This window comes from Haliaeetus leucocephalus, unplaced genomic scaffold (genome assembly GCF_000737465.1).
Source record: "Haliaeetus leucocephalus isolate CR32 unplaced genomic scaffold, Haliaeetus_leucocephalus-4.0 Scaffold626, whole genome shotgun sequence".
In the NCBI taxonomy this organism is placed as follows: Eukaryota; Metazoa; Chordata; class Aves; order Accipitriformes; family Accipitridae; genus Haliaeetus; species Haliaeetus leucocephalus.
Window position 1 is genome coordinate 1,664,774 of NW_010973062.1, and position 27,188 is coordinate 1,691,961.

General features: G+C 41.1%; 1 protein-coding gene across 1 annotated transcript in view; it reads left to right on the forward strand.

Annotated features, from left to right (window-relative positions):
• FARP1 (FERM, RhoGEF (ARHGEF) and pleckstrin domain protein 1 (chondrocyte-derived)) overlaps positions 1 to 27,188 on the forward strand; it is a 166,941-nt gene that overhangs the window by 71,194 nt on the left and 68,559 nt on the right. The window contains exon 2 of the mRNA XM_010578291.1: positions 26,326 to 26,430. Within this exon, the coding sequence (XP_010576593.1) occupies positions 26,326 to 26,430 (105 nt within the window). The remainder of the gene's footprint in view (positions 1 to 26,325; positions 26,431 to 27,188) is intronic.

Below are 27,188 nucleotides of genomic sequence, written 5' to 3' on the forward strand. Positions count from 1 at the left end.
ATGGAGTATTGTAAAGACTAAAAAAATCTTCCTGCTGCTGGCCATATCCAGTTGATTTTTCCAGTACTGATGGTTCAACAACTAATGCTACAACACCATTGACACCTCTTCTTCTATTGGAATATAGTGTTTTCCTTTTGTGTGTCTTACCCCAGCGAAGAAGCTACATTTTACTGGGATTTGAGTATCCCCCTCCATAGCAGAGCTGAAGTGTATGCCCTCTCTTAATTGATGGCAAGAGAGTCCTGTGCTCAGTGATAGGACATTCTTGTAAGGACTTTGTGTCCTGCAAGCATTGGGAGTAAATCTGAGTGCCGTCATTAGCAGCAGACAGATTCCAATGGGGACAAAAAGATTATTTTATTGATGAACTTTTGGATTGCAGAGATTTTACATATACAACATAATTCCAAATAAACAGAGTTCAGGAGAAAAACAATGAGGTGGAGAAAGAGTGATGGTTTCATTACCAAAGCAACAGTTTCATGAGCTGTAAGCACTAGTTGCAGAAAGAGTGGCCAATGGTGAGTTGAATATTTTTTGAAATGCGCTTAACTGGTTGCTTTTTAAATGTGACTACATCTTTTTAAAGGGAGTGGGCATGACTCAGAGAGTCATTAAATGTGTTTAAAAATTCACAGCACATCCATGCATTGCTGGATATTGAGGTTTGATGGAGAAAAATTAATTCACGGCATCATCCAATGCCTGTGGTGGGTTGAGGAACACTAGCATGCAAACTATGATGATCATAGAGAAGCAGACAAAGTAAAACTAAAAGGTTAGAGATTGTAACTTTAGTAAGTGGTGCTTAACAATTTTTTTTTCTTAATTTTAAAGAAAAAATTAGTTCCTAGCTTATGAAAAACAATGCTATTTATATTGCTATCTGTTAAATGTAATGCTATTTCATTAATTTTTAAACTGTCTCCATACCCAGCATAACTCAGAACTACTGTACCTTTAAAATATGAATGTGAGATGCAAGAGTTACAGACTTCAAAGATTGTTGACATTAATTATAGATTAAGGACTTCCTGAAGATGTTAGCAGATACCTCTTCTTCTATCTGTACTGTAGTTTGCTTTTTGGATTGGAAGGAGGACAGACGGGGTTATGCTTGTGTAATTTTCTTCTAACTGTGCATTCAGAAACATCGTTTTTAAAAAAACCCACAGAACCACAGAATGGTTTGGGTTGGAAGGGACCTTAAAGATATCTAGTTGCAACCCCCCTGCCATGGGCAGGGACACCTTCCACCAGACCAGGTTGCCCAAAGCCCCATCCAGCCTGGCCTTGAACACTGCCAGGGATGGGGCATCGACCACCTCTCTGGGCAACCTGTTCCAGTGCCTCACCACCCTCACAGTGAAGAATTTCTTCCTTATATCTAATCTAAACCTACCCTCTTTCAGTCTAAAGCCATTACCCCTTGTCCTATCACTCCACGCCCTTGTAAAAAGTCCCTCTCCAGATTTCTTGTCGGCCCCCTTTAGGTACTGGAAGGCTGCTATAAGGTCTCCCTGGAGCCTTCTCTTCTCCAGGCTGAACAACCTCAACTCTCTCAGCCTGTCTTCATAGGAGAGGTGCTCCAGCCCTCTGATCATCTTCGTGGCCCTCCTCTGGACTCTCTCCAACAGGTCCACGTCCTTCTCATGTTGGGGGCCCAGACCTGAAACATGGAAAGGGATTTGAATTCTCATCTTCTGGATTGCAGGCACAACAGGCTAATGCAGCTGAGAGATATGCTCAAGTAAGAGAGTTTATGTTATGAAAAAGTTGTTTCTGACTAATTATAAACAAAATCATGGCCCTTGGGATAATATAAAACTATTACTCATAGGATAGTTGTTTTTTTACCACTAAAATATTTAAACTTTTCATGCAAATTGAAGGTCAGCAACTGCTTCCAAGGTCCAAAGCAGCAATTCTGCTATACCAGCCACAGTGCTTGAGGGAAATGGATGGCTCAAGACTATGTCCTAATGGCCACCTTTCACTAATGTACAAGCAGTAAACAGCAAATACCAACTAACAAGAATTTTAAAAATAGTCTTGTTTCCTGTTTGTATAATTATCTTCTAAAATACAGAGAGGAGCTGAAAGGTGAAAATAAATCTATAAATCTTTCTGTTCACGGATGTGACGCTGCTCATTACTGGTTCTTTAGGTAACAACTTTGATTACAGATTCGTTGAGAAGGTTTGGCTTTGCTCTGCTGGGCATTAGGCATCTGGAGAGGGATAAACACTCAGAGTTAGCCATGTGAAATGTTGACCAGCAAGAGCAGAGTGCTTTCCTTAAGTGTCATTCCTTGCGCTGACTGAGGGCCCTGAACCCAGCCAGCAGAAAGGGCCAAGAGTTTTAGATGCTCATCTGTGTTTTTTGTGGCCTCAAGGAGAGCAGGCTGAGGGGGCTTGGCTTTAGACCTTGCTGATGAAAATGCTTCAGTTGCAGTCATGAGCTCACCTCCCTGCTCCAGAGGTCATGGATGTGTTTTCTCACTAAACTTGAATTTGATATGAAGTGTACTTGGTGTTGGGATGGAGAAGACCAAAGCCCAGGTCTGTGCCTAGGTGGAATGTATTTTTGAAGGGGTTTAGAGGTTGATACTCATTACCTCCTGACTCATATTGCCCATTAACTTAAGGTAGGGTGAAGGTGGAAAAGGTGGAAGAGCTTGGGTATGATTTGGCAGCTTTAAAAAAAAAAAAAGTGTAAACCGAGCTTATTCTTTTACTGCTGACATACTGAAGTGTTACCTTTTATGTAGCCTATTTTTTAAAGGAATTTTCTAATGCCCCCTGTTTATCAAAGCTGCCTGAAATATATTCCCCAAATTTGCTTTTTGGAGTATGTAAGAATGTGTTCCCATGCTTGGTGTCAGTACCTGAGCTGCTCTTTTTATTTAGACATTCTCTTTGGACAGTAATGGGGTGCTTGCTTACCCACTGTAATATGAATCCAAAGTGCATTCAAACTCATCAAATATAATTTGAGTGCAAAGCCTACAGTGTGGCACCTGTATTGCATGAAATTCAAACCAAAATAGAATTGTTTGTCACGAGAGAGAGAGAGAGGTTTGGAGGTTTGATCTTCCCATCAAGAATCTAATCAACTGTTGAATCACTTTTGCTCTGTAAGTAATGCAGGGCTTGCTGCTGTTCGTGTAGCAGAGTGCATGGCTGGTTTTTGTTGTTTTGGTTTTTTTCCCTTGTAGCTGCACTTTGTTCAGGCTGTCAAGGTGGTGGTTAAGGTCTTACTGTGTCCTGATGTTGTACCCTAGGAAGAAATTCCTGCTTCTCTGATGTGTTATGTCAAAGGTAGCAGATGGTATAAAGAGACAGAGCAGTCGAAAGCTGGAAAAATATCAGGGAAATGTGAAGGGATGAGACCAGAGAGCCACAGCAGCTGTGGAGGTACTGCGGGCAGGACAGCACACAGGGGGAAGGAGTTCTTCAGCGACCCACTGTTTGTGCTTGAAATTCGTGTCTGCCCACATCTTGAAAAACAAATGAGAACTTTCAGTCATCCTCATTACCTTTATCAAATACTTGCGTTTGATCCTGCCTTGAAGGCTGAACAAATTGCTCTCAGGAGTCTGCTGGGAATAATAGAAATTAATTTTATAATTGTAACAAATAATTAATTTTTAATATTGCTGCAGTACATTGGTGTAATTTGAGTGCAGATATGCAGAAACAATGTGAGTAAGTGTTTGAGAGGTAAGTTGTCTTTCAAAAACTGAGATGAAGAAGCAATCCCAAACCTGCAAAGTGCTGGAGTTTTTAAAACTAGCTGGAGTGTTATGAGTCTATTAGTAACAGGATTGAGTCCATGGTTTGCCTCATATATCAGCATAATTTTAAAGGGGTTTTCTTAATAGGTCCATTGACTTTTGCTTAGAAATGACCAGCTTCTAGAGGAGGAGAAACTGTGGCTGGCAATGAATCAGGACAAAACCAAGGGAGAAGACGACCTCAAAGCAGCTGAAAAACAAAAAACATTGTGGCCAGGACAACAGGCTGAGAGAGAGCTCTTGAGCAAGCAGAGGACTGTGGTCAAAGCTCATCGCTGCTTCCTGCTCGAAAGCAGCCGCAGCAGTGAAGAAGTTCAAGAAGTCTCATTTGAAAGTTGAATGTTTAAATTAGGCATCTACACTCTTTCCATTTTTAGGCATCCTAGTGCTTTTGTCTGCTAAGTTTTGGACTTCTTCATACTTTGCTTCTTTGAATTGTCAACCTAAGCATTCAGAAATCATGAATCAGCCTCCCTCTGCCCCCAGTGGCTTAGAAACCATGAGATTTTAAAAAGTAACAGATGTTTTTTTCTTTTTATTTGCCTTCTGGTTTTTGAGCTTGCAGAGTTCATATTTTAAAAGTGTTTCTTCTCGAACCCCAGGCTAGCACTTAATTTATTCACTCTCTAAATTTAAAACAGATTCTCTCCTCAGCCTCAGTAATGGGGGCTTAAAGAATAAAAATTCCATGCTCATGACAAAATCATGAGTTGGCATTGCTTGGTTCCTTTAGGTTGTCTTTGGGAATATAGGATGGGACTTGATTTTTTGGGTTACTGAGCACGGTCTTCTCTTATTGCAAGCAGCCGTATTATATAATCCCATCCGAAGTTTATTTTGATTCCATCTTAAATGTGCTTACGGTTACTGCACTGTATATTCCCTATGGAAAACTGTTCCAGAACCTCACTGATCAACCAGTTATAAAATTTCTTCTAATTTCTAGTCTAATCATATTCATAGCCAGGCTAATACCCATTTGTTGTTGTGTTAACATCATGCTTCAGCTGATGTGAGCGTGTAATGTTCCTTCAGTTTTATTTCTGCTTTTGCTCTCTTTCCTGACACCTAGCTTTTGTTCAGGTGTGGTCAATGTCATCTTCATCATTGCAAACTATGAGAAAAATTGCACTAAATCGTAGCCTCCAACTATCTTAAGCTTGTGAACCACCCCCAGCACACGGTGGCCTGTCTTTCCTTCACATCTTTGCTGTGAGCAAATTTGTGCATTTATATGTAATGCTCAAACGTTGACTCAGTTACAGTAAAAGCAGCATAGTCTAGAACGAGATGAGGTTACACTGCCTCTAGGAAGCAGCATAATCAAAAGTATGCATATGTTTTTGATTAACAGTTCATCCCAAAGATTAAGTAGAAGTTAATATGTAAAGTGATTTAATAGCAGTATGAGAATAAAGTGGGGAAGGTATGCTGCTTACCTCCCAGGTGGTGTAGTCTAACCTACCATGTAACTAGTTTAACTGGTGATGTATGAAAAGTTATAGTGGAAATGATGTAAACATTCAGGCAGAACGGGCGTTCTCTGGAGACTGTCCCAGCTAATCATTGCAGATTATATTACCTCACATTTCAGTTTCACTTTGAAAACACGCTTTCCAAACTTGAATACTAAAAATAAGAAAATTAGGCTTTCAGTGGTGATTTGAATGCTGATTGAGCTGAAGACCTGCACCTCAATTGGCTAAAAGGTTTAATTTTAAATTTGTCAGTGTTCTGGGCTTGTTTGATGCACTTAGAGCGATGTCTGTGGACATACGGGACATTGTGTCAGATCCTTTGCAATTAGTTCTATGGAAGCTTCTACCTCCATCTCAGACTTTTCACCTGTGTGTCTCAAATTCGGTTTTGGTCAAGGAAGGTGAAAAGTGAGATGCCTGAAAGTGAGATACCTTTCCCATGGCTATTTGTTCTCTGTTAATAAACAATCTTTTGATAATCTGGTTCCTAAAGGATCATGATTGCTAGTGGTTGGCAGATAAGATGTCCACAGGGAAAGACTTTCAAGATACAAGTTTGAAATGGCAAAATGAAGAAAGAACATAGCATAGAATCATTTACCTTGGAAAAGACCCTTAAGGTCATTGGGTCCAGATGGCCAGTTGCTGCTTGTGTTACCACTTTCCTAAATGGTAGCTGCAAGGTCTTTGGGAGTCATCTCATATGCAGATAATTAATCGTTTAAATATATCAATGAATGCTATTCCATGCCCACCAGTCTGGTGTATTCTGACTGGGTTAACTGCATGACAGCTCACAGTACCAGATTTTCTGGAATTGATTTGCTGGGTTTTTACAAAAAAACTTGAACTATAATGATAGTGTGTCTGTGTGTATGGCAGTGTTTGTTTTTCTGGATTATTATCACTATATGTAGGAACAGTAGTATGTGATCAGACATGCTGGATTTCACCTGCATTTGTGGAAGAGTACTGCTGCCTTTGTCAAAAACATATTCATTTGGGATATCTTGGTCTCACTGGCTACCATATTTTGAATTACTTCTCTAAGAATTTGTTTTACTTTTGGGGGGATTGCTTCTATTTTTTAATTGCCCGTGGAGGATGGTAATAGCAGTCTGGAAATTTTGTTCAAAAAAGCATAAGGAATTTTTTAATTTATTTTTTTAGGTATAAATCTCTTTGAGAAAAGACTTACTACCTTGAAGATAAAGTGGCAAACTACGGAATATTAAAATATACTGTGCATGCTTGGTTTTATTTTGTTCTCTTTGCCTCCCACCCCAAATAGAGTTTGGTGTTCAGTGCTCTGCTCTTGTTCAGCACGGGTATTCTCTGAAATACACTTAGGCTTTCTCCTCTCCCCTCCGCCTTCAGTGAAGGAATACCATTACTTTCATGCTGCTGTGGTACGTGTGAGTCGCTAGACCTTGTAGGGAAAGGAGTTTCAGGTGTTTCTGCTGTTGAGGCTTGCCAGCCCTAGTGGGAAAGGATGGCAAGGTGACATCCATTTACAACCCAGCAGCACCTGAAAAAATTTATCGCCTACATAAATCCCTGCACCAGGGATTAGTTAGGAAGCTTATTGCCTCTCCTGTGGCAGGGTCTCCTTTTAGGCTTTGCCTTTTTGTGAGATGAAAAAAATGAAGGAAGCTCAGAAACTGACTGCTGTAATTAGCTCATGTGCCTCATCAGAGCTTCTGCTTGGACTTCTGCTCACCGCTCAGGGAACCTAAGTGGCTTTATTTTTGTTGTTGCAGGCATTCGGACTTTTGAGGTGAAAATACTAGGTAAACTCAGATTCAACTCGGAGCAGCTGTTACTTTAGCTGGTCTTTCTCTTTGTTATGGTACTTGGCTAAAAGGTTGGGTGTTTTGTTGTTTGTTTGTTTTAACCATATAAACAAATGTCAAGAAAACAAGAAGATATGCTTCCAAGGCTGAGGAAATGTAATGTTTATTGTTTCAGTCCTGACATAATCAGAGATTAATTTTTATTTTACTGGATGTGAATTTATGGAGTGGGAGAAGCTACCTCTTTATTTCTGTGTGATTTTGAAATGTGCTTGTCTGTGATAGCATGTGCCTTTCTGTAATGACGCTGATTACAGGTAATACACACATCGGAAATGAAGTAGAACAGCCATTTCCAAATGTGGTTTTGGCCCTTTCCAATGTGGTTTTGGCCTTGTGAGAGCTTAGAGGGAATTTCAAAAGAGAAGGCTGCTGCCAAGTCCTGGTAGATTTTAGGGACCTAGCCCTCTTGCCTCCCCTGTGCTTGTTCTTAGTTTAAGGACACAAACCAGTTTTAGAGTAGCAGTAAGTAATTTCTGGGCAGACTTTTGGTGTGAAGGCTGGTGTCCCTAGCATGGTTGATGCCACCAGGGGAGGCTTTCCCCAGCTGGACTGGTGAGCCCAAGCGTGTGCCACCTCCTGTTAGATGAGCCTTCCAGTTATGGACGAAGTGATCTCTTGCCTTTGTGACCAGAAACTATGTGTTTAAAAACCAGCCATGTAGGGACCAGCACAATCATTGCAAAGTTTTGTGTTTGTTTTTTTTTTTTTAAAAAAAAAAGAAAAGAAAATCATTGCAAAGTTGTTGTTGGTTTGTTTGTTGTTTTGTTTTTTTTTTTTAAAGAGAAGAGCGTGTTGCTGAGTGTGAGAAACCCACTGGTGAAAACAGTACTCACAAAGTAATTCAGACACAGTGATGCTCTTGAGTTAGGAGACACTGTGAAGACATTGAGAGTTTCTGGTTCAAGGTGCATGGTTATAAGGGACCAATGTCTGTAGTTCTGTGTGGGTTTTTTTTTTAATATGAGAAGTGAAACTCCTCAGAAAAGTAAAGCAGAATAGTACGTATTGAAAGGTGAGTTTGAGCACAAAATTTTGGTTGACATTTTCTATCAGTTTATGTATATAGGTGATTGACAGTTTGAAAATGTAATACTTGGTGTTGCAGCAGTGGCTTGTGATTCTATATGAATAGTGTCCATTGTTTCCATGTAAAAGCCATTGGAAATAGCAGCATATCATGTATGCAGAGTATTACATTGATTGCTCTAACTGCAGGATCAAGTCTCTAGTTTATGACACCTGTTGAAAACTTAGGGATTGATGTTTTTCTTTCCAAAGCATGGTTCTTGGTATCCTAGCATGCAAACATATTATTACATTATTAGAGTGTTACTTCTACGAATATTTAGAGGTTAGAGGTGCAGTTTTGTCAAAGACATACTGCTGTAGGGATCTGAATATTTAGGCTATTTTTGTTGTCAACTTAGGGCAGCTTCAGACATTCCCAACAAAGAAAGTAAAGCCTTGTTTTGTTTGCTTGATTTTATTTATTTATCTGTTTATGGTGTATAGACTTCTGTGATGCTTGGAGCTGTGATTTGCAGTGTAGCATTTCAAGCCTATTGCGAATACTTTAGATATCCTTCCTGTCCCCGCGTAGCGTAATACTTGGCTAATAGTGACTGCACAAAACATCTTAAAGGTAATCACAAAACCAGATTTCACAAATCACTTAGCAGCAACATAAAAGGTTAGTGTATGTTTAATGCTGGGTTTTGTTTGTTTTGTTTTTTTTACACAAGACTGGCTGTTTAGTAAAGTATAGTACTGCTAGAAATAACAGTAAGCAGATTTTTGCCTTTGGCAAATACAGTCATTAAAACAGGGCTATAAATTGCCCCTTGTATAACTGCACGCATTGTATGTGCCATGGGTATTTTTTCAGTCTGTTACTCTAAGTGGTGAAGGAAAAAACCATGCATACATGTATTTTCAATATAACTATATAAATATATAGCTATCTAATGGTTTTTAGAAGGTATATTTTTTCCAAATCACTTATTGATCTATCAGTGTGGAGATACTGGAATCCCAGACTCAGTATATCAGTTACTTAACTGTTTCTTTTAATTGATAATTCCTTCGTAACTAGGAAAGTATGGCTATTAGACAGACATGTTGTTCCATTATTTGGCATCTATTTTAAGACCTTAAGCAGCAGCCTACACATAAAGGGCTTTATTTACATTTTTCCTATTTGAGTTTCTTCATTGTTCTTGAAGAGTGTTGTTGAGCACTTTTCTACTAGCAAAATTTTGCCTGTGGGGCCACATGTGCTCTGGGAAATGCCATGAGCTGTTCCAGCCGGCTGGCCTTGCAAGCTGCTCAGCTCCTGAAGAGCAGTGCCACGTCTCTGCGGGGTCACTCAGCACCTCATGGGATGGATCTGTTAAGTCAAAATTCGATCCTTATTCAGTAGGCTACTGTTGGACTCTGAATCTCCTTAAAGCCATCACTTGAAGTCTAAAAGAAGATGGAAGTCCTTCTTTTGATCGTAATTGTGCTACTGGATATTGTGTTGTTGAGTCTTGAGTTTCCTTTCATCAATGCTCTAGATAGAGAAAACTGCTCAGGGTTTGTGTTTAGGTAGCAAGTTTACTGGAGCTCCTTTTCAGTGTAGGCCTCAACATGATATTGAATGGAATTGGTTATTTTTACTGTGAGAAAATGTGGGACTTAACGTTTTTGCCTCTAGTTCTGGTTTGTAAGCGTTGGGCGGAGGATTTTGCTGTTACTCATAGCCTGCACTGTAGCTCAGCTTTGGGGACCTGTCCTTCTTGTAATACAATCTCAATGCTACTCTCTTTATTTCTGCTTTGTCTGCTGTTGTCTTCTAAAGCCCTTTTGAGGCCATTATCTTGCTTAGAACAAATACACAACTGTATAAGAATGCCACTTTCTTCTATTTGCTCCTCATCCCCCAAAAGAAAATGCCATGTGTATCATACCTCAGGCATGTGGAAAAACTGCACGCATAAAGTGTGCCAGACCATACAATCTTACCTGTTCTAAAGTTTTACAGTAAGATTGATATCGCCTGTTTCTGGTTGTTTGAACATCAGATTCACAGGGAGTAGGAAAGGCTCCCCCAGTTGTCGGTGGAATGAGAGGTGCCCACCGGTGGGCACTTCACCCCGGGCGTGTGATGCCTCTGTGCCCAAACAGGATGAATTTTCTCTCATGATACTTCTCTCTTGTCCGACTGCAGAGAGACAACCCGGACGATGAGCTTAGACTAAACACATAACTTTTAGGCAGCTGAAGTTGGGTGAGTTGAATTCCATCGTGGCCACCGGTGCAGCTGCGGGAGCGCTCTGCATAAGCCCACTACTCACCCCGCAGTTCAGCCCTGACAGAAACCTGTTGCTTTTAATGCACTCATTGCTTTAGTTAAAAGTGTATTTAGGAACATCTGGGGACACTGTTGCCAGCAGTTATGAGGATTGAAATGGATTTTAAGTGTCCTCTCTTGATCATAATTATTGCAAGCGGAAGAGAGTCGGTCATGCTTTTGTTGAAGTGCAGTTGATGGGGCAAGTTCATGTCTCTGCTGCTTTCAGGATGGATGGCTTTTTGCACAAGGCAAACATACTGTCTGTGGAATTTTTATGTTCAGTATTGGATCCACGTGTGATGTCAGAGAAATGACCTCAACGGATCTTGTGATTTTTCAAGCTTTTAAAATTACTCAGTGTAATGCTAACCCTAATTCTAAATCTCCAGCAAGGGCACATATCCAGATATGTTCAGCATCACTCAAAAAGAAACGTAAGCCCTTCCTTAAATATTTGATTTAATGTCAGGATATCCTGAAATAGCTGGTGGTGAGAGCTGCTTAATGGGTATGAATTACATTTTTTATTGGGAAATGTTTGTCTTTAGTAGTTTGGTCATTTGAATTCAGTTTTGGGAGACTGTTTAAAATATGCTGATGATGTCAGCTAATATGCGTAATATCTTTTGTGTAAACACTTATCTGTTTCCTAACAGCAGAGTAGACAAAATACCTTCATGAATGTTAATTATAAGAAATAAGGATACCACCATGTTAAAGATCGCGTAATCCAGAGGGAGAAGCAAAGTAGTAATGAGATGAAGGCCAAGTTCATATATTCAGTTTTGGCTGGCCTGAATGTTTCTCTGGAAGTACCCTTTCTTTCCTTTTGCCATGAAGAAGTCCAGGGCAACTGGATGCTTAATTGCAGTTAAAAAGAGATGAATCTCAACCCAAGCAAGGCTCTGAGGGTCATGGGGGAAAATATCTGTCCTAGTAAATAACGTGAAAACATGTCTTCTGGTTAGCATGTAACTAGAGGTGGAAAACACCCTGTTTCGGTGCTGGGAAATTATGTTACTTTATACTTGAGGAGGAAATGTGTATGCCCTCTAATGAATGGTTTCTGACAGTGATGATCGTAAGTCACCTTTTCCTGGCTGTAATTGTTCACAATCTGCTTACAGTTGTGATACGTTGGATGGAAGGAATTATCTGGGAGGGGATTGAATTCTTGTTTTGGATTACATCCTTGTTTTCAGACCATTTCCCTTTCCCTGTAGGCTACAGAGAGAAAGTAGGGGCAGCTTGTGGCTGTAGGCATGTGCCAGCATATGGGAGCAACAGGAGATACTGGCTGCTGGCATTTGCTGCATTCTTAACAGCAAGTACTAGTCCTCTCCAAGGCACAGATCGTGTCTGGGTACGATGGTCCCACAGGTGAGAGCCACACACTAAACCCATCATTGGTCTAATCTCCATATCATACTGTCACTGAGTAAACCTCACGTTGTTCTTGGAGGAAATTGTCTATGCTGTAAGCACCCATAATACATATTGATTACTTTTTTAGATTTTTGGTACCAGCAAAGGTGATGAGATGCAAGTCGCAATGATGACAGGCCTCTGTATTTGCTAGTCTTTGCACTTTCTCAGCATGGTTTTAGACCTGTTATTTTACGACAGACATGAAGGCTCTTTTCTTGGTGTGATCTCTGGATGGCTAGAAGCAGAGATCCTGTCTGATCACCAGGTCTTAGGCCTACCTGGGGCATGATGGCCAACCTCCTCAGCTGCCCCAGTGCATGCTCTGCAGGAGTCTCCCACTGGGACTCGGAGGTCACTGCCTTTGCTCAGCTTGTATGAACCTGCTGAGGAGTGTTGATGAGCTGGTAAGAATTAAAAAGGCAGCAGGATGCCAGTGACACATGGCTCCACTTGCCTTTCTCATCCTGCAAAGTCTATGCTGTTGTGGCCAAGACCTTGTTAGACGTTTGAGAGTAGACAAGATATCTCAAGTTGTTTGGTACCAACAATTTAAGAAATATTTACATTCTGAGAAAGCAAGAGCTGATAATATTGTCTCCTTAATGCCAAATCAGGGTTACAGCTCTCCCTGTTTTAGTCGTACAGTGTTCTTTGTCAAGCATTAGGAGACATTGTGATTAAAAATGAGTGAAAGGCCAGTACAAGAAGTATGCAAGCAGTAGTCATGGTTCAATGCCATTGTGGTCTTCTGTATGCAGAAGTTCTTTCCCTATGGAGATTTATTCTGACGGGGTAGTCCGACTTCTCTAAGTAAATTACGATGAAGAAAGGTAGTTTCTGAAGCTGGTAGCAAGACAGTGTTTTGGTGGAGATGACTAAAGTATGTATATATGTGGGCCCAGAATTTCACTTGTGAGCTGGTGAGAACATGGATAACCTAAACATTTTATAAATAGGCAAAGATGAAGGATATTTATTAAGTCTCATAATAGGTACAAAAGTATTTTTCAATTTGGAAGAAAATAATCTGGAGCAACCTTCTGATGAGCCTATTAATATGATAGATGATCAGTAGTAAATTGTAAGCAACATTCTGCTGGTGTTTTGTCTCCAGATATTTATGGTCTTTTAAACAATTAACATTTAACAGGAGTGGCTGTAGATACCTGGGGTTTATCATAAGGTTGCTATATCCTGTTAAAACTGTTCCTACAAAAAAATGATGTCACCCTTTTCAGTGCTTTGGCAAATCTGATCTCATCAGTGCAGTGCTGGGTAGGTGGGCCCTTGCTGCTTCTTAGAAGCCCATTGCCTTTTCTGCTTATGTGCCTGGCCAGGAAAGGATGATTGCTCTCAGGTAAGCAACAGCTGATGGTGTTGAATTCTGGCTGTTACAGGTGCAGCCATCCTTCCCCTGGCTCAGTATCCATCTGGAGGCACCTTCAGCAAGTGGTGTGCTCTCTTTGCATGGGGCTTTGCTTAGTTTTATCTCCCTTTGCTTTCTGTTGGGGAGTTTCGAAGCCCATCTAAGGAAGGAGTGAGAACACTCTTCTTTTGGTCATTTTCTGAAATGTCTTCTTGTAGGACCCAAAATTCTGTTTTAAATAAGCATGAACCTCTTCATTTTGTAAAGGTTCCTTAGTTTTGGTGGGTTTTTTTTTCTTTTTAAACTTAAATATTGTAAAGAATATATATCCTTGTAAAACTGTCTTTCAGTAAGACATTTATGCTAGCTGTAGTTACTCTAGTTTATAAAAATGTGGAGGAAGAGGGGCCACCTCCCAGATGATTTGGACTTTAGTTTGACTAACAGGTAGTCTGAAAGCACTTATTTCCCCTCTGTTTATCTTAGGCACCTCAGTTAAGTGCTTAGAGTTAGGTGGGATTAATTTAGTTTTACTCTTAAAATAAAAGGCAGAAGATGGAGAAGTTTGTTTCTGACAGGTTGCTCAAAGTCTGACAGATAATAATTCCATGGCAATCTTTATTGATATACTCAAATGGCATCTCGGTAGTAATCACTTGTAGCATCCAATTATGTTGTTATGTTGTAAATAAAAGCATTGCTCTTTCATAGCCCAGGAATCTGGAAATTACCTGGATATTAACATGAAATAAAGAGTATTTGTAAATGTAAATTTAGAATGAGATGCATGCCATCTTTAAGCACATAAGGACTTGGTTTACAGCACTAAGAAAGCAACACATATTAGATAAAATCAAATCCTTTTCCAGTTACACACATTATCCTCAAAGTTAAATGAATTAAAACTCTCTTTCTGGAGGAATTCAACCTAAGACTGAAAATGTGGTCAGAAAAGTTGCATTGTGTCAGCCTGATGTTTGACTTTTGATAGCACATCCCCAAAGAGTTCTCTTTGACGTATCCTGAACAGAGAACGCTTGTTTCCCACGAAGCCTGTTGTTGCTGATAAAGCTCATCTATATCAAAGCAGTATCTAATACAGCACTGCTGTGCTCGGTCCTTAAGAAAAAACAGTTGAGTGGCTCATTTGCCTTTGTAAATCTGCTGCGCCTAAAGATTTACTTTAACAATTCTGTCCAAAACCCAAATCACAATAACTAACTCTGTACAACACATGTTTTTAAACGGAGCATAAAAGAAAACAGTATTGCATGTTAAAACACAATAGAAGCCATAAAAGTTGTGTTTCAGAGACTGTGTTAATGTACTTGTGATAATAACATGGTGTTGCTTTCCTTTGATATTTGAGGCCTCTATCTGAGTGACAGAAAGCAGATCTTTTACGAATCTCCTTAGCTTGAACATTCGGTATGGTTAAATGAGCAATGAAGCAGAAGGGTGTAAGCTATTTTCCTCTTAAGTATTGCACATTAACTGCAGGCACAGGCAGTTCTGTAAGGTACGCACAAGTGTATATGCACACATACATGCGGAAGGGGTGGGAAATCAAGTGAAAGTTGAATGTCCCAAGTTCAACATAGGTAAGAGTAAAACCTTTTCTGTAGTCAGGAGGAAGCACTCTGAAGATCGACGAGAAGGTTTTTGCCCAGCTCAGACCGTGTGCTGTTAACAGACAACATTATGTGCAGCTTAGAAGTCCTTCTTCCCCCTCTGACTCCCCCTGCCCTGCAGATACAAGCACAAATCCCGTCTTTCCCTGATCTGCCACAAATGTGTAAGCAGATCTCTACTCTGTGTGCGCTGCTTTGCTGTTTAATGCTAGATTCAACATATGGGTCAGTCCCAGCAGCTTTGGATTTTGAGGTGACTGGAGGCTAAGTCGCTGTTTCTGTAGTGCTCACCAGCACCACTCCTCTGTGCTTCCTGACGATTGCTACGGTTACCTGTTGTTTGCCAACATAACCATTCGTCAGATTTCTACAATCCACAGGCAGTTTCATCCTTCAGAGACCCGGGATGACTCATGGGTGGATTTTTCGAAGTGTCTGCTATGTTAGGAGACACTGCACGTTGCAGGCAGGCTGCAAAGAACGGGCAGAAAAGCTCCTGAGCATCTTTCTGAAAAAACGTGTAGCTGTATTACAAAGGGAGGTGGTTATTTTTTATCTTTCCTTGACAATGTGACTTGACTACATCATTATGAGGTGCCTCTGAAATCTGTTGGTAGAAGCAGCCATTATTCTAACACCCACTACACCGATTCCCCTTATTCATCTTTCCACTCTGGTTTATGTCCCACCAAAGGTAGCACTTTACAGTGATGCACAAAACACAGAGCTTCTACCTTCCCTTGCAAATCCCATAAGTGTATAGACAGTTCTTGCTTTTTCTCCTGTGTCTTTCTTTGCATGTTTAAAACACAGTTCAGGCTCCCAGTGTATTCAGTCAAGGTCTTTTGAGGCTGCTTAGAGAAATGTTGAATACATTTCCTATACATCCATGATACAAAGGCTACCAAGCTGTTTGAGTCTGTCAGGTTGGTGACATATCTTGCATGACCAGACAAGAAACGCTTGCCTATTGGGAACTTGGCTGGCAAAAAAACCAAAACAAAACTTCTGCCTTTCAGATAAAGATGAGATAGCTTTTGAGACTTAGGTTTTGTACTTGGAGGTTTCGTTTCCATGAAAACATTTTGTGGGTATGAATTTTACTCATTAGGAATGAATTCGAGACCATCTCTGTTTCGGTTTTACACATAAAATACAGGATTACTCCACGTCCAATCTGGAGTAACTGTAGGATGCTGCAGCCAAGGTTTTCCTTAGCCAGTCTGCATTGGTTTTGCAAGACAGGCTGGTACCAAGCGGATCCTATAGAAACTCTTAATTCTTCAAATTTCATGCAGGGTTGCCTTCCTTGCCCTGCCTTGCATCGCGGCTGTAGGAGCACTAGATCCAGCTTGAGCAGTGGCCTGGCTGAAGGCGAGAGTTAGGGTGTAACGTGAGTACATTATAGGTTAGCAGCAGCCATAGCCTGAAGGCTTCATCTAAGGGTGTCCTTTCAAGTTAGCAATCCAGTCATGAAAAGTTCTGTATCCTATTGTTAAAATGTGCTTTCCTTTCCCTAGTAAAGTAAGAAGTAAAATACATACCATCCTGGATGATGCCAGCTCTTGCTCAGATTAGTAGTCATGTTGAGACTGATGCAGAGCTGAACAGGGATTATCAGAAGCTTTTTCCTGTTACATTTGATTTTGTTTTAGATTTAGGATTTAATATTTTGCCTGAATATCTCTCTCTTCCTGCCCCCCCAGGTCTCAGAGTTCTTGCATTTAAATGATTTCTTTCCTCCAAAGGATTTTACTAGAAACGTGGCTAAACTAAAATATCCAAATAAAAATAGTAAATAACAATTTTGCATCTCAGTCTGGTTTTATAGTTAGTAACTCCCGTATACTCATAACACTCCATATTTTCATGTTTCCAGTCTGCATATAAGGATTCTGTTTTCACATTTGATGACTTTAGAATTGCCTACTCCTTCATTCTAGTAAAGTGTTTGCTTATGGCTAAACAAAATGAGGAAAAATGAGCAGGCAAAGAAAACAGACCAGAGAAGAAAGTGGTCTGAATAATAGAATGATTTTATTTTCTTCTCAAGCACTACTTGATGTTAAGAAAAGAAAACCTGAGAAGGCGGTTAGATTATTTTTGCCTTGAAACAGAGAGGAGTGGTAAAGTGGGAGGCAAGGAATAGGGGGTGTCACAGAGACTGGGGTTTCCATCCCCAATTACACGCTGGCTGCTACGCTGCTGAATTACACTGAAAGCACTGAATGGTGCCATTATATTCCTTTTCAAAAGTTGTGGGGTATGAAATTCAATCTGAGGTATTTTTAATGAGTGTTCTGAGCCTCAGTTGTAGCTCTTCCCAAGAAACAAGGAGCACAGTGTGCTGCTAAATAGGGCCGAGGCGGGGGGTTAAACTCATTCAGTTTTTTGCTCACAGGGAGGGAAGGTAATATCAACATTTATTTGACAGGTACATACTTGCTTCCAGAGTTGAGCTTCAGTAGAACAGCTTTCCATAAAGAAAACATTCTGAAAAATGAGGTTCTATCAGCTTCACATCAAACTCCCACCTAGTTTCTGAAAACAAATCTTGTGGTGTGTTTTCCAAACCTGGTGCCCACAATGCACACGCTGGGCTTGTACTGTCGGCATCCCTGTGCGGCAGGATTCTGTGCCTTTAGCCATCAGGCACATCTCTGTGGGCAGAGGCTTGTGGTGGAGGTGCAGCTCATGCCAGGTGGGGACATCTGCCCAGTTACACCCCCTGGCTGTCAATTAAACATAGATAATTCAGAGGTAATCTTTGTCAGAGAGATGCCTGCTGGCATCCCTGGGTCTCCATTAAGGGGTTTGGTGTCATAGTTGTGATGGCTTTGGGGTGATTCCCACCCTTCTCGCACCTCTCAGTGAGACATAGGTTTTCAGGAAAGCTTTTTTCGCATGCACATGGTTTTAGAAAAGCCATGTAGCACAGAAGTGTTGTTGCCTTCCATTTTTCTTAAGTGCTGATTTGCCAAGTTATTTGTTTCAGGTTGTGAGGAAAGCACTGTTTAATGCATCTGCCCTGCAATTCACTCCAAGATCTGAAATTCATGACGGGCTGGCTCTGGTTCTTGCAAGTCATCACCATTCAGTGTCAAGGCTCTGAAACTGGGATGTCGTGCCGATGATATGCTTCAGAAAGGAAAGCAGTCTCTTCCAGCAGTGGATGTTTGCCTTGCTAATGGGATAAAGAACAGCCACAAACCACTTTTTAGTTTTGCTAGTAAAATTAGGCAGAGGTGACTCGGCTTTTGTAGGAGCTAATTTAGGGAGTAAGAGGACATATTTTTAGTAAGTTTTCTCATTGTTCTTTTAATGCCTCATTTTTCTTGTCCACACTGTGCATTTGAAATGATGTTCAAAGACAGTAATTTTGTTTTAGTAACAGTGGCTCTGGGAAGAGTCTCCTGCTGAAAGTCACCAAGAACTGAATGGTTGGTGTGTGAAATTTTGCAGCCTTAAACAGTTGCTTAAAAGACTCGCTCTGCCACTACTGATTTCCCGCAAATATTTTACACCTATCTGAAGGAAGTTAGCAGTGATGGTTGTACTACAAGAAACAAGGTTCGTTTTTGGTTTTTTTTTTTCAGGCGGACTAATTAGCTTGTGCAGAGACCTGTTGCTGCAGTTTGATGGTTTTGGGGGTTAGGGTTTTTGGGGAGTTACTGAGATCAGCATTTGCATTTCATGTGAAGGCATGCATTGTCCCCATCCGGACAATTTCTCAGAGGATTGTTAGGCAGACAACAATGAAGTTTTTCAGCTGAATTCGTTAGCAGAGGTGATCAGAGCATCCTATTTAAGTTGATAAAATGATTTTTAGGTGCATGCGTGTCAAATGTAGGGTTTTTAAATAAGTACAGCAAAGTTAAGGTCCATTGTACTTTCGAACTGAGAGTTAGATGTCAGCTAGTTAAAATGCTGTAAATACAGCTAAAGGAACCAGTGAACTGGGAAACTAATCATAAAGTGTTTTGTTAATGCTTTTCACTATGAATAACATTTTGTGATAAACAGATGTGTACTTAGACTACAGTGATCAAAGGCTTGATGGTTTTTGGTCTCTAGGGTTTATGGTGTTTAGCTGATGAGCCGTTCCAGATTTCCTTTGGCATTGATGACAGTGGGATGGATGTGTGAAGTAAACTCTCCCGTGGGATTTTGTCCCTACAGCTACCCAAGGAGGAAATTCTCCGGACTACAAGAATCTGCCTCTTTCTTCCCCTTTCTTCTTCTTTACAAAGGGCTTCACTAGCTTTGTGGTGGTTGCTGCTGGCTCTGCAGTAACAAACCCCTTGTCAACTAGAAATTAGACTAATGTAAAGGTGGGAAATAAAATCAGTATTAATATCAGTTTGCATTTGTAAGAACTGTAAAGAAATCAAATGATTGGGTTTTTACACCTGAAGATGACAGGTTGGTCAGCAGTATGAAAGGCTCAGTTCTGAAGGTGCCCAGCCCATCTCTTCTCCTTTTTTATTTCCTCACTTGCACATTGAAATGGCATATATAATACAGTGTGGGTGGTATTTGCCCATTAAGTTATAAAGCTATGAGTTTATGAGCCAAGTGAAAAGAGACCAAGCAGAGCCTCCAATTCCAGTAGCTTTACTGTAATTATGGAGATGTACAGTTAACTGAGGATTTACTGTAGCTGAATTTTGTATTAGTCTGACTCTGCTGTAAGAAAAAGTTTAAACAAGCACTACGGAGAATAGCCTCAGCATAAAACTTTACATTAGCTTTCCTAGATAATCTTTTTCTTTTTCCTTCCACACTCTTTAACTATTAAAGAGGATTATTTAGTTATTTCTTTTCCATACAAGTGTTTAATTTTCACCTGAATTTTACTGGCTATTTCTAGTAAAGTTGATTCTGGGCATTGGAAGAGAGTTTAAAGTCTAGTCAGAGCAATCCTTCTGCTTTTGCCTATTTTAGAAAATATTTTGACATAATCCAGTTTGTTGTGATCAGAAAGCCAGCAGCATGGTTACAATAACAAACCACTGTATGTTCAAATGTAGAGAATTGCAAGTTCTTTTGGAGACCGCGCTGGAAATGCAAGTGAATGAGATGGTTATTAAAATCCTTCTCTTTGTATTTTTGCCTCTACAATTGTTTGTTGTGTTGATTTTTTTTGGTTGGCAATCACATACCTTAAAATAGTAATTTTTGAAGTCATCTTGTTTGTTGTAGCTGACAGGTGGGGGGAAAAAGTGTAACTTCGCTGCTACATTTTTTTTAAGGGCAGGTATTTGGAGTAAAACACACCTGAAGTAAAAAGCACCATATCGTACAATCACACTGTTTTAAAAAGCTGCCACCACCACCAAAATCGACCGAAGGGTAAAACTGTACGTCAGAGACTATGGAAGGCAAGGACTGGCATTAAAGGGAATACAGCTTATGTGCTGAGTGTAAAGTGGAAAGGCAGTCCACTAAAACCTTGAAAGAAAGGAACACTAAATAGTCTTATTGTACACGCACAGCAGATGATCAATCACTTGTTTTTAAGGCAGTATAAGAGACTTATTCTGTTACTGTATTTGGCCTTGATCCTGCCTTTGATGGTATGCGTGCAGTCTGTGCAAAAGCATGTGGGATACATGCCAGGAGTGGAGCCTTCAACTACATTCAAATGGAAAATATCTTAAAAGGAATGAGGCCCCTTTAGGTTATGATGAGAATTTGCCTCTTCACCCCATTTGGAGGGAGGGTGTAGGATACCTGGTGGCTGTAGGTACTGGGTGGGGATCTGCATGCTTAAAAGTAGTGGTGGGAGTGTGTGGCTGCTCTGTTTAAAGGTGTCACTTCTCCTCTTTGCTTTCATGTAGTATGTAGGGGTGACAATCATGCTTCTTCCAACACTTCCAAACTACCCAGTCTAAGCTGAACAGCAAAGTAAAAACTAGGAAGCCCAGGTCTAACGGCTATCTTTATAGTCTAGAGCTATTTTTATAGTCATCTAATCCTTCCTATAGGATTAACACCTACACTTTGAAAGGGAGGAGAGGAGAAAAAGGGCAGAGGATTGCCAAGTGTCTTGGCGGTGTTAGGTCCAGAGCAGCAACACTCAGACCAGTGCTTCTTGCTTTTAATCCCACCCTTCGAGCAATAGACTTTTGCTTAAAATGAATTATGCATTTCATTTTATGCCAGAAAGGAGAACTCTTTAAAACATGAAATTTGTCTTCGGATGCTGACAGCATTGTTCTCCTGTGAGTAGTTTTCAAGCCTTCTTTGAAGTATAAATTTCTGGCAGGGATATTTGTTTAAGAACCCTGTTGCTCAATCTCATCTTTGAGGTTATTTTTATACTATTTGCTTATCATGAGCACTTGTTAGTTGGTTTTCTTTCCTTTCACAGCTGTAGATACATATATAATCTTAATTTTTAACAGCTTTGAATAACTGAGAAAATTTATGCTGTTAAGAATGTGGGGTTGTTATTTTTGGTATTGATTACGACTGTATATGACTTCAGAAATAGTAATGAAAATACTGGATGAAGTTTTCATTATCATCTCAATGCAGTTGTTAAACTGGAGTATAAAAATAATTTGGGAATCAGACTGATCTGAAGTACAAGGGGTTTTCTGGGTGATTACCTGCGAAAGAACAACTAAAATTTCAAACTGTGTTTAGTTGACTGGACAGATAAAAAATGGTAAAATCCCTATTTGATCCTAAACAGACACTTTTTGGGGGTAGATGGTTAGTGAAATAATTGCTAAATTAACTGGGTGGTGGGGGAATGTGTTTAAACCCACTTCTTTTAAAGTCCTGGTTATCTTCTGGATACTGCTATGTGCTTTTCTTTTTTTAAAAAAAAAATCTGTATTGCAGTCTGTGCCAAAGAATGGCCTAGACAAGTACGTGGAGGGAGATTTTTTTAAATGATTGGCAGTTGCTAGAACATGAAAGAATTGTTGAACCTATTAAAATATTCACCATTGGAAGATGATAAGCAACATCCTGTTTTGGATTTCGGTGCAGGTAGAGGGAGAGTGAATTGAGTAGGACTGAAATAATGAGCAGACAGCAAATGTTGAATGCATAATGCGTAAAGCAGGCTACTTTGACTGGGTACCTTCATAGCTTGCAGCTAAATGTGGTGATGCACATTATTCATAATTTAGAAGTTAGTGGCCTGACGTTCCCTGAAAATGTAAAGTGACTTTTAAAATGTGATTTCACAGAGCTAAATGAAAGGCCAGTTCAAAATGCATTAAGCAGTAAGGATGTGTAGCTGGAAATCAGTGAGCTTCTTTTCACAGCAATAAATTTATAATGTTATTTTGGTGTAACTAAATACCACCTCAGGAGAATAATAGTAATTCCCTGCTGCCAGTATGGCTGGGATTCACCTCATCTAATATGAACCCTGTAACACAGGTGCCTGGGCTCCTTGTCATCAAGTGTAAAAGAGTACAGCTGTATTGCTAAGGAAAAGTTTGTTGCCAGTGTGCTCAGATGGCTGTTTTGGGGTAGGAAGAATTGCCCTCTGGAGCTGCAGTATTTCTTCACGGATTATACAAGAATCTGGCTGTGGACAGAAACAGGAGCAGGGGACTGCCGCCCACTGCAGCTGTTTCCCAGCTCCTGGGTGTTGCATGTGACCTTCTCCCAGTTGTGTTCCACCAGTATACCGTACCCTCCTGGTTCCTCTCCCTCGCTGCCTTCCAGTGTGGCGTCTGTGGTAGCGGACATTCTGGAGGTATAGTCTCACCACCAGCCGTCGTTGTGGCAGCTTCCACGTCAACGTCCCACTCGCGTGCCTCGTCCTCCTCCTTTGATCTTCACCTTTGGCTCGGTTCTTTCCCTCCCTGGTGCGGGCTCTCATTCGATGATGCTCAGGAAGAGCAGGAGATCGGTCTCCTGCCTCTCCTTCCCCATGTCCTCCACGTTTGGCCACACTGATGGCCTTCCCTCATTCCAGCGTATGAGGCTTCCGCGATGGTCCTGTAATGGGCCGGTGCTTTCTGACTGCAGCAGGGAAAGGCCCTCCTGTAGCGCAGCCTTTCCCCACCCTCTGTGACCTTACGTGCGTGCGTAGATATTTTGGGGGGCTCGTGGCCCCCCGTGGATCAGACCGGCGCTGGTGTGGTGCAAGGAAAGCGGCCAAATTCTGGCTCGTGGGACGTGGGTGCACCCGCAGTCCTGTGGGATGGGAGCCGATGAAGCTTGCCTAGCGCTTGTCGTCCGAGGCATGGCAGCAGGGCTGTGCTTGGAAAATGCCTTCGAAGTTCTGTGGAAAACTCGTGTTGTCCCGTAGGCCTTGTAACCACGTTCAAGTCAGACGTGACTGTTGGCTACAGATGATGTCATCGGTGCGGCGCACTCGTTCCTGAATGCTTCCTCTGTCAGCTCGTGTTTGCTGTGCCCTGACTGACTGCTGGTTTGCTTCCATACCCAGTGGACTGAGATTTTAATTTATTGTGTTTAAATTTTTTAGTAGGGATGTCATGGAACGGCACTGAATCGACGTCTCTGAGACCTGAGAGTTCTTGCTTGTGTGGATGTTGTACTTCTTCTGGTCCTGCAAGACCAGACTGTCATCAGGCTTTAAATCTCAGCAGATTTTATATGTACAGTGTTTCCCTTGAATAAACCGTCAGATTTTATTTTGAGGTAGACTGATCAAAGCGAAGACGAGTTTAGAATAATAATCTTATTTACCAATACTTGAGTAAGAAGCATTTCATGTTACCAAGGCACGCTCCAGAGAAAACGCCAAGTGACATAAATGCCACAAGACTGCCGTTCCGTTGTCTAAATGCCTGTAAGAGAAAAACTTTATGAGAACACTCAGCAGGTTTTAATCAGATGCTCTTACTCATGGTCTGAGATCAGACAGGCTTGCTCTCCTCAGCTAACCTTGGGCGGTGTGGTAACACAGGTGGGCTCTCTGCCGTCTTTCCTGTTGGTCAAAAATCTCCACGCTTTTTTTCCCTGGCAGGAACGATGAAGTTTGGTCTTTGTCAGACAGGAGTCCATCAGGTACTTTTAGTAAGACGTATACATACATATGCACGGGCATGTTTCCATTTTGCTGGTTGTGCATGAGGATGAAAGCAAATGTCCTCTGCCTCTTGCTGCAAGGGTGGCTGATAAACACGTCCTTCCACTCTCTAGTGGCCCCAGCCAAACTGTGGAGGCCTGAGACTAGTCTGGGAGCAGGAACATTTGCCTGAAGTTTCCAAACCATTTGTAGGTGTATTTTCAGAGCAGTAAACTCATACTGTTAATACGCTCAGTCTAATGTCTTTTAATATTATTCCGTTGCCTCCAATGCAATGCACTTACTGGGAAGCTCTTTCATTAAGAGATGATGTACGTTTGGATGTGCCTACATACAGCGACAGATGGAGCGGAAAATACGGGAAGCTTTTTGTTAAAACTGACACACAAGGTGTGATGGCCGGTGCAGGCTGGGCAGTGGTCATTGGGGATGCTTTCGGTTTAGTGAAGCTGGAGAACATGAAGTGAGTGTATTCAAATATATTTGCACTTCAGACTTATTTTGGGTGGCCTTACATCAGATCAAAAGTGCTCTGGCTAGAAAAATAGATGTCTGTCTTCGTCGCCTTCTCTGTATCCTCTTATTTGGCATTTTGGTGTGAATTACTTTAGTTACTGTGAGGTTGGTTATGACGAATGCTTAAAAAAAATCAGTACTTCTATCTGCAATTGTTCTTGATGTGTTTTCTGACAGTATTCATGAGGCTAATGTTTGCTACAGCTAACGTTAACAAACAGTTAATAAAAGAATCTAAGTGAACATTGCTTCCTGGTGGCATGTGTCTGTTAGAGGCACTGGGAATATGTTGGGCAAAAACCTGCTCAGCAAGTTCCTGGGGAGGTGAGCTTGGCTTTTCCCTTCTGACTTTCAAAACCAGCCAGCGTTGAAGGGTTCGGTCATCGTGTCCTGCATCACCGGGGTGGCAGCGCCGCGGTGGTGGCACGCATATCCTGTGCCTTCCCTAGAAAAACATTGTCCTTTTAATTCCTCTGGTGTAAGCCTTGCTGCTGGGTATTTACTTTTCATGATTCATATTGGACAACGTTAGATAAATCACCTTTGGAAAGAAAGATGCTTTGTAATTTGGCTTGTGGCTGAAAAACAGGTATTACCCTGGGTGGAAAAAACCCGGGGATTTATGTTTTGGTATCCCAGTGAAACAGAGACCAAACTGTGTAGTGACACAGCTGGGAGGTGGACTGAGCAGCTGCCCGCTCGCAAATAACCTGTTGGTACTGGGACTGCCTGGAGATGCCAGGACCTGGGCTCGGGCTCAGGTTTGAGACAGGTCGGCCAGACTGCCCGCCTCTAATGGTTTTCTTTTCTTTGCTCGGTTACTGCTGTTTTATTTTGCTCTAGTAATTATATACTGGGCAGAAAGGGAAAGGGCTCAATCTGTAGGCTGAGTGTAAGGGCACTTGTCTGGGGTGTGATGGGTCTCTTGTAATGGTGGAGTTTGTGCAGTTTAATGGATTATTATTTGCTCTGAAGTGAGTGGAGATCTGTGTTTCGGAGCCTCTTGAGTTAAAATAGGTGCATTTGTCCAAGGAACAAAAATATTTGATTTCAGCGATTGGCCTTTTTATACAGAAACAGTGGGTTTTTTGCTGAAGACTTGCTGGTGAGCTGTAATTTACAGTATTTGCTGCAGGTGTGGATTTAACTGCTGTGCTGAGGAGAAGAATCCTTACAATCAGCAAAGCGGTGGCTCTGGGAGCTAATAATGGGCTAGAACATCTGGTCTTTATTGGGGGAAGACTTTCAGTGTGTGGAAGGAAATGCTTGCACTTGACTCCTCCAAATTACTCAACAACCCAGTTAGGGCAGCACAGATGGACCTTGACCAGCCTCAGTGCCTCACAGCAGGAGGCTCGGGTTAAGCCCATATGAAGTCAGAACCCTGGGCTTGAGCCTGTTGTGTATCAAGCGGCGTCAAACAAACCCTCAGACCCTTATGTTTTGTATGACAGGTCTGTTGGTGAACGTTTTGGTTTCAGTATGTTGTACACGGATGTACATAGCCCCACCTGACGTGGCTTGAAAGGCCATGGGATGAAATAGCTAACTTGTGACACTCACAGTAGAAATTAGCCTCGACAGACATAAGAAAACTATATCCCAAGTCCCCCTCTTCTACGTCTTTTATTTCATGGTATTTTTCCCTCAAAAATAAAAATACAGTAAAGATGGATTCTGAGCTGCCATCCAGGGATGGATGGATATTTTCTGTAGCTTTAAAACTAGTGTAATTATTGTCAGCTGCCCTGTGGGTGTGATTGGAATATCCACTGATTTTGTAAACTGTTTTGACAGTGGTGTTTGCTGGACAATTTCTTAGCATAATAATTTTTCTGCCACTAATTAAAAGCATCTTTGTAACCCTAGGCTTTGTTTTCTTCTTACAGCAAAGAGCTCCAGGGAAAGTTTTGCATGATGCTGTTTGCAACCACCTGAACCTTGTTGAAGGCGACTATTTTGGCCTTGAATTTCCAGATCATAAAAAGATGATGGTATGTAAAAGGATTAATTTTCAGCTGGTTTTCATCTACATACACACTGTATTCTCTCCTTCTGCTCCTTACTTATGAGGTATATTTAATCCTTAGTCTCCAAAAGAAAAAAGGACTTTTTAAAAAAAATGTTCTTGCTTGCTGGAGTTGAAGAAATGTTTTTAAAACCTGATTACTCCTGTCAGATTTCATCTGTGTTGAAAGTAACAGCCAATTCAGGCACAACTTGGAAAAGCATTTTATCTTTATAAGTTGCAGTAGAGAAGCCAAAGACTTGACTGTTGCAGAGTCTCAACTCTGATTTTACAGTCCTGCTTAATGTGGAGTGCAGAAATAATCTTTCTCTGCAGACAGAGAAGTTGCAATGATTGTGACACAGTTCCATGAAAAATGTTGTGGGGCAAGAAGATGGATAGATAAAATATAACAAGGTTAATAAAAAAGAAAACAAAACCAAAAAACCCAAATAAATTGATGGAAGTCCTGTCTGGGGAGCTGTGTGGCACATGCCGGTGCCCTGGTCCTGATACTTCGGACTCTGAAACAGCCAGGGGCTGCTGGCAACATTCAGGCATTGCACTAATACTTCTAGGGTGGAAACAGTATCATGTAGCAGAGAAAGCCAAAGGCTAATGACTTCTCAGCCTCTAATGACTTTCTTTCTGAAGTTTGTTTTACTTTAGACTTACTGTGTGACCTGCTGGCATGTGTGCTAGTTATCTGGATTGTTTGACCAGTACATTCTGGTGTGTACTGGA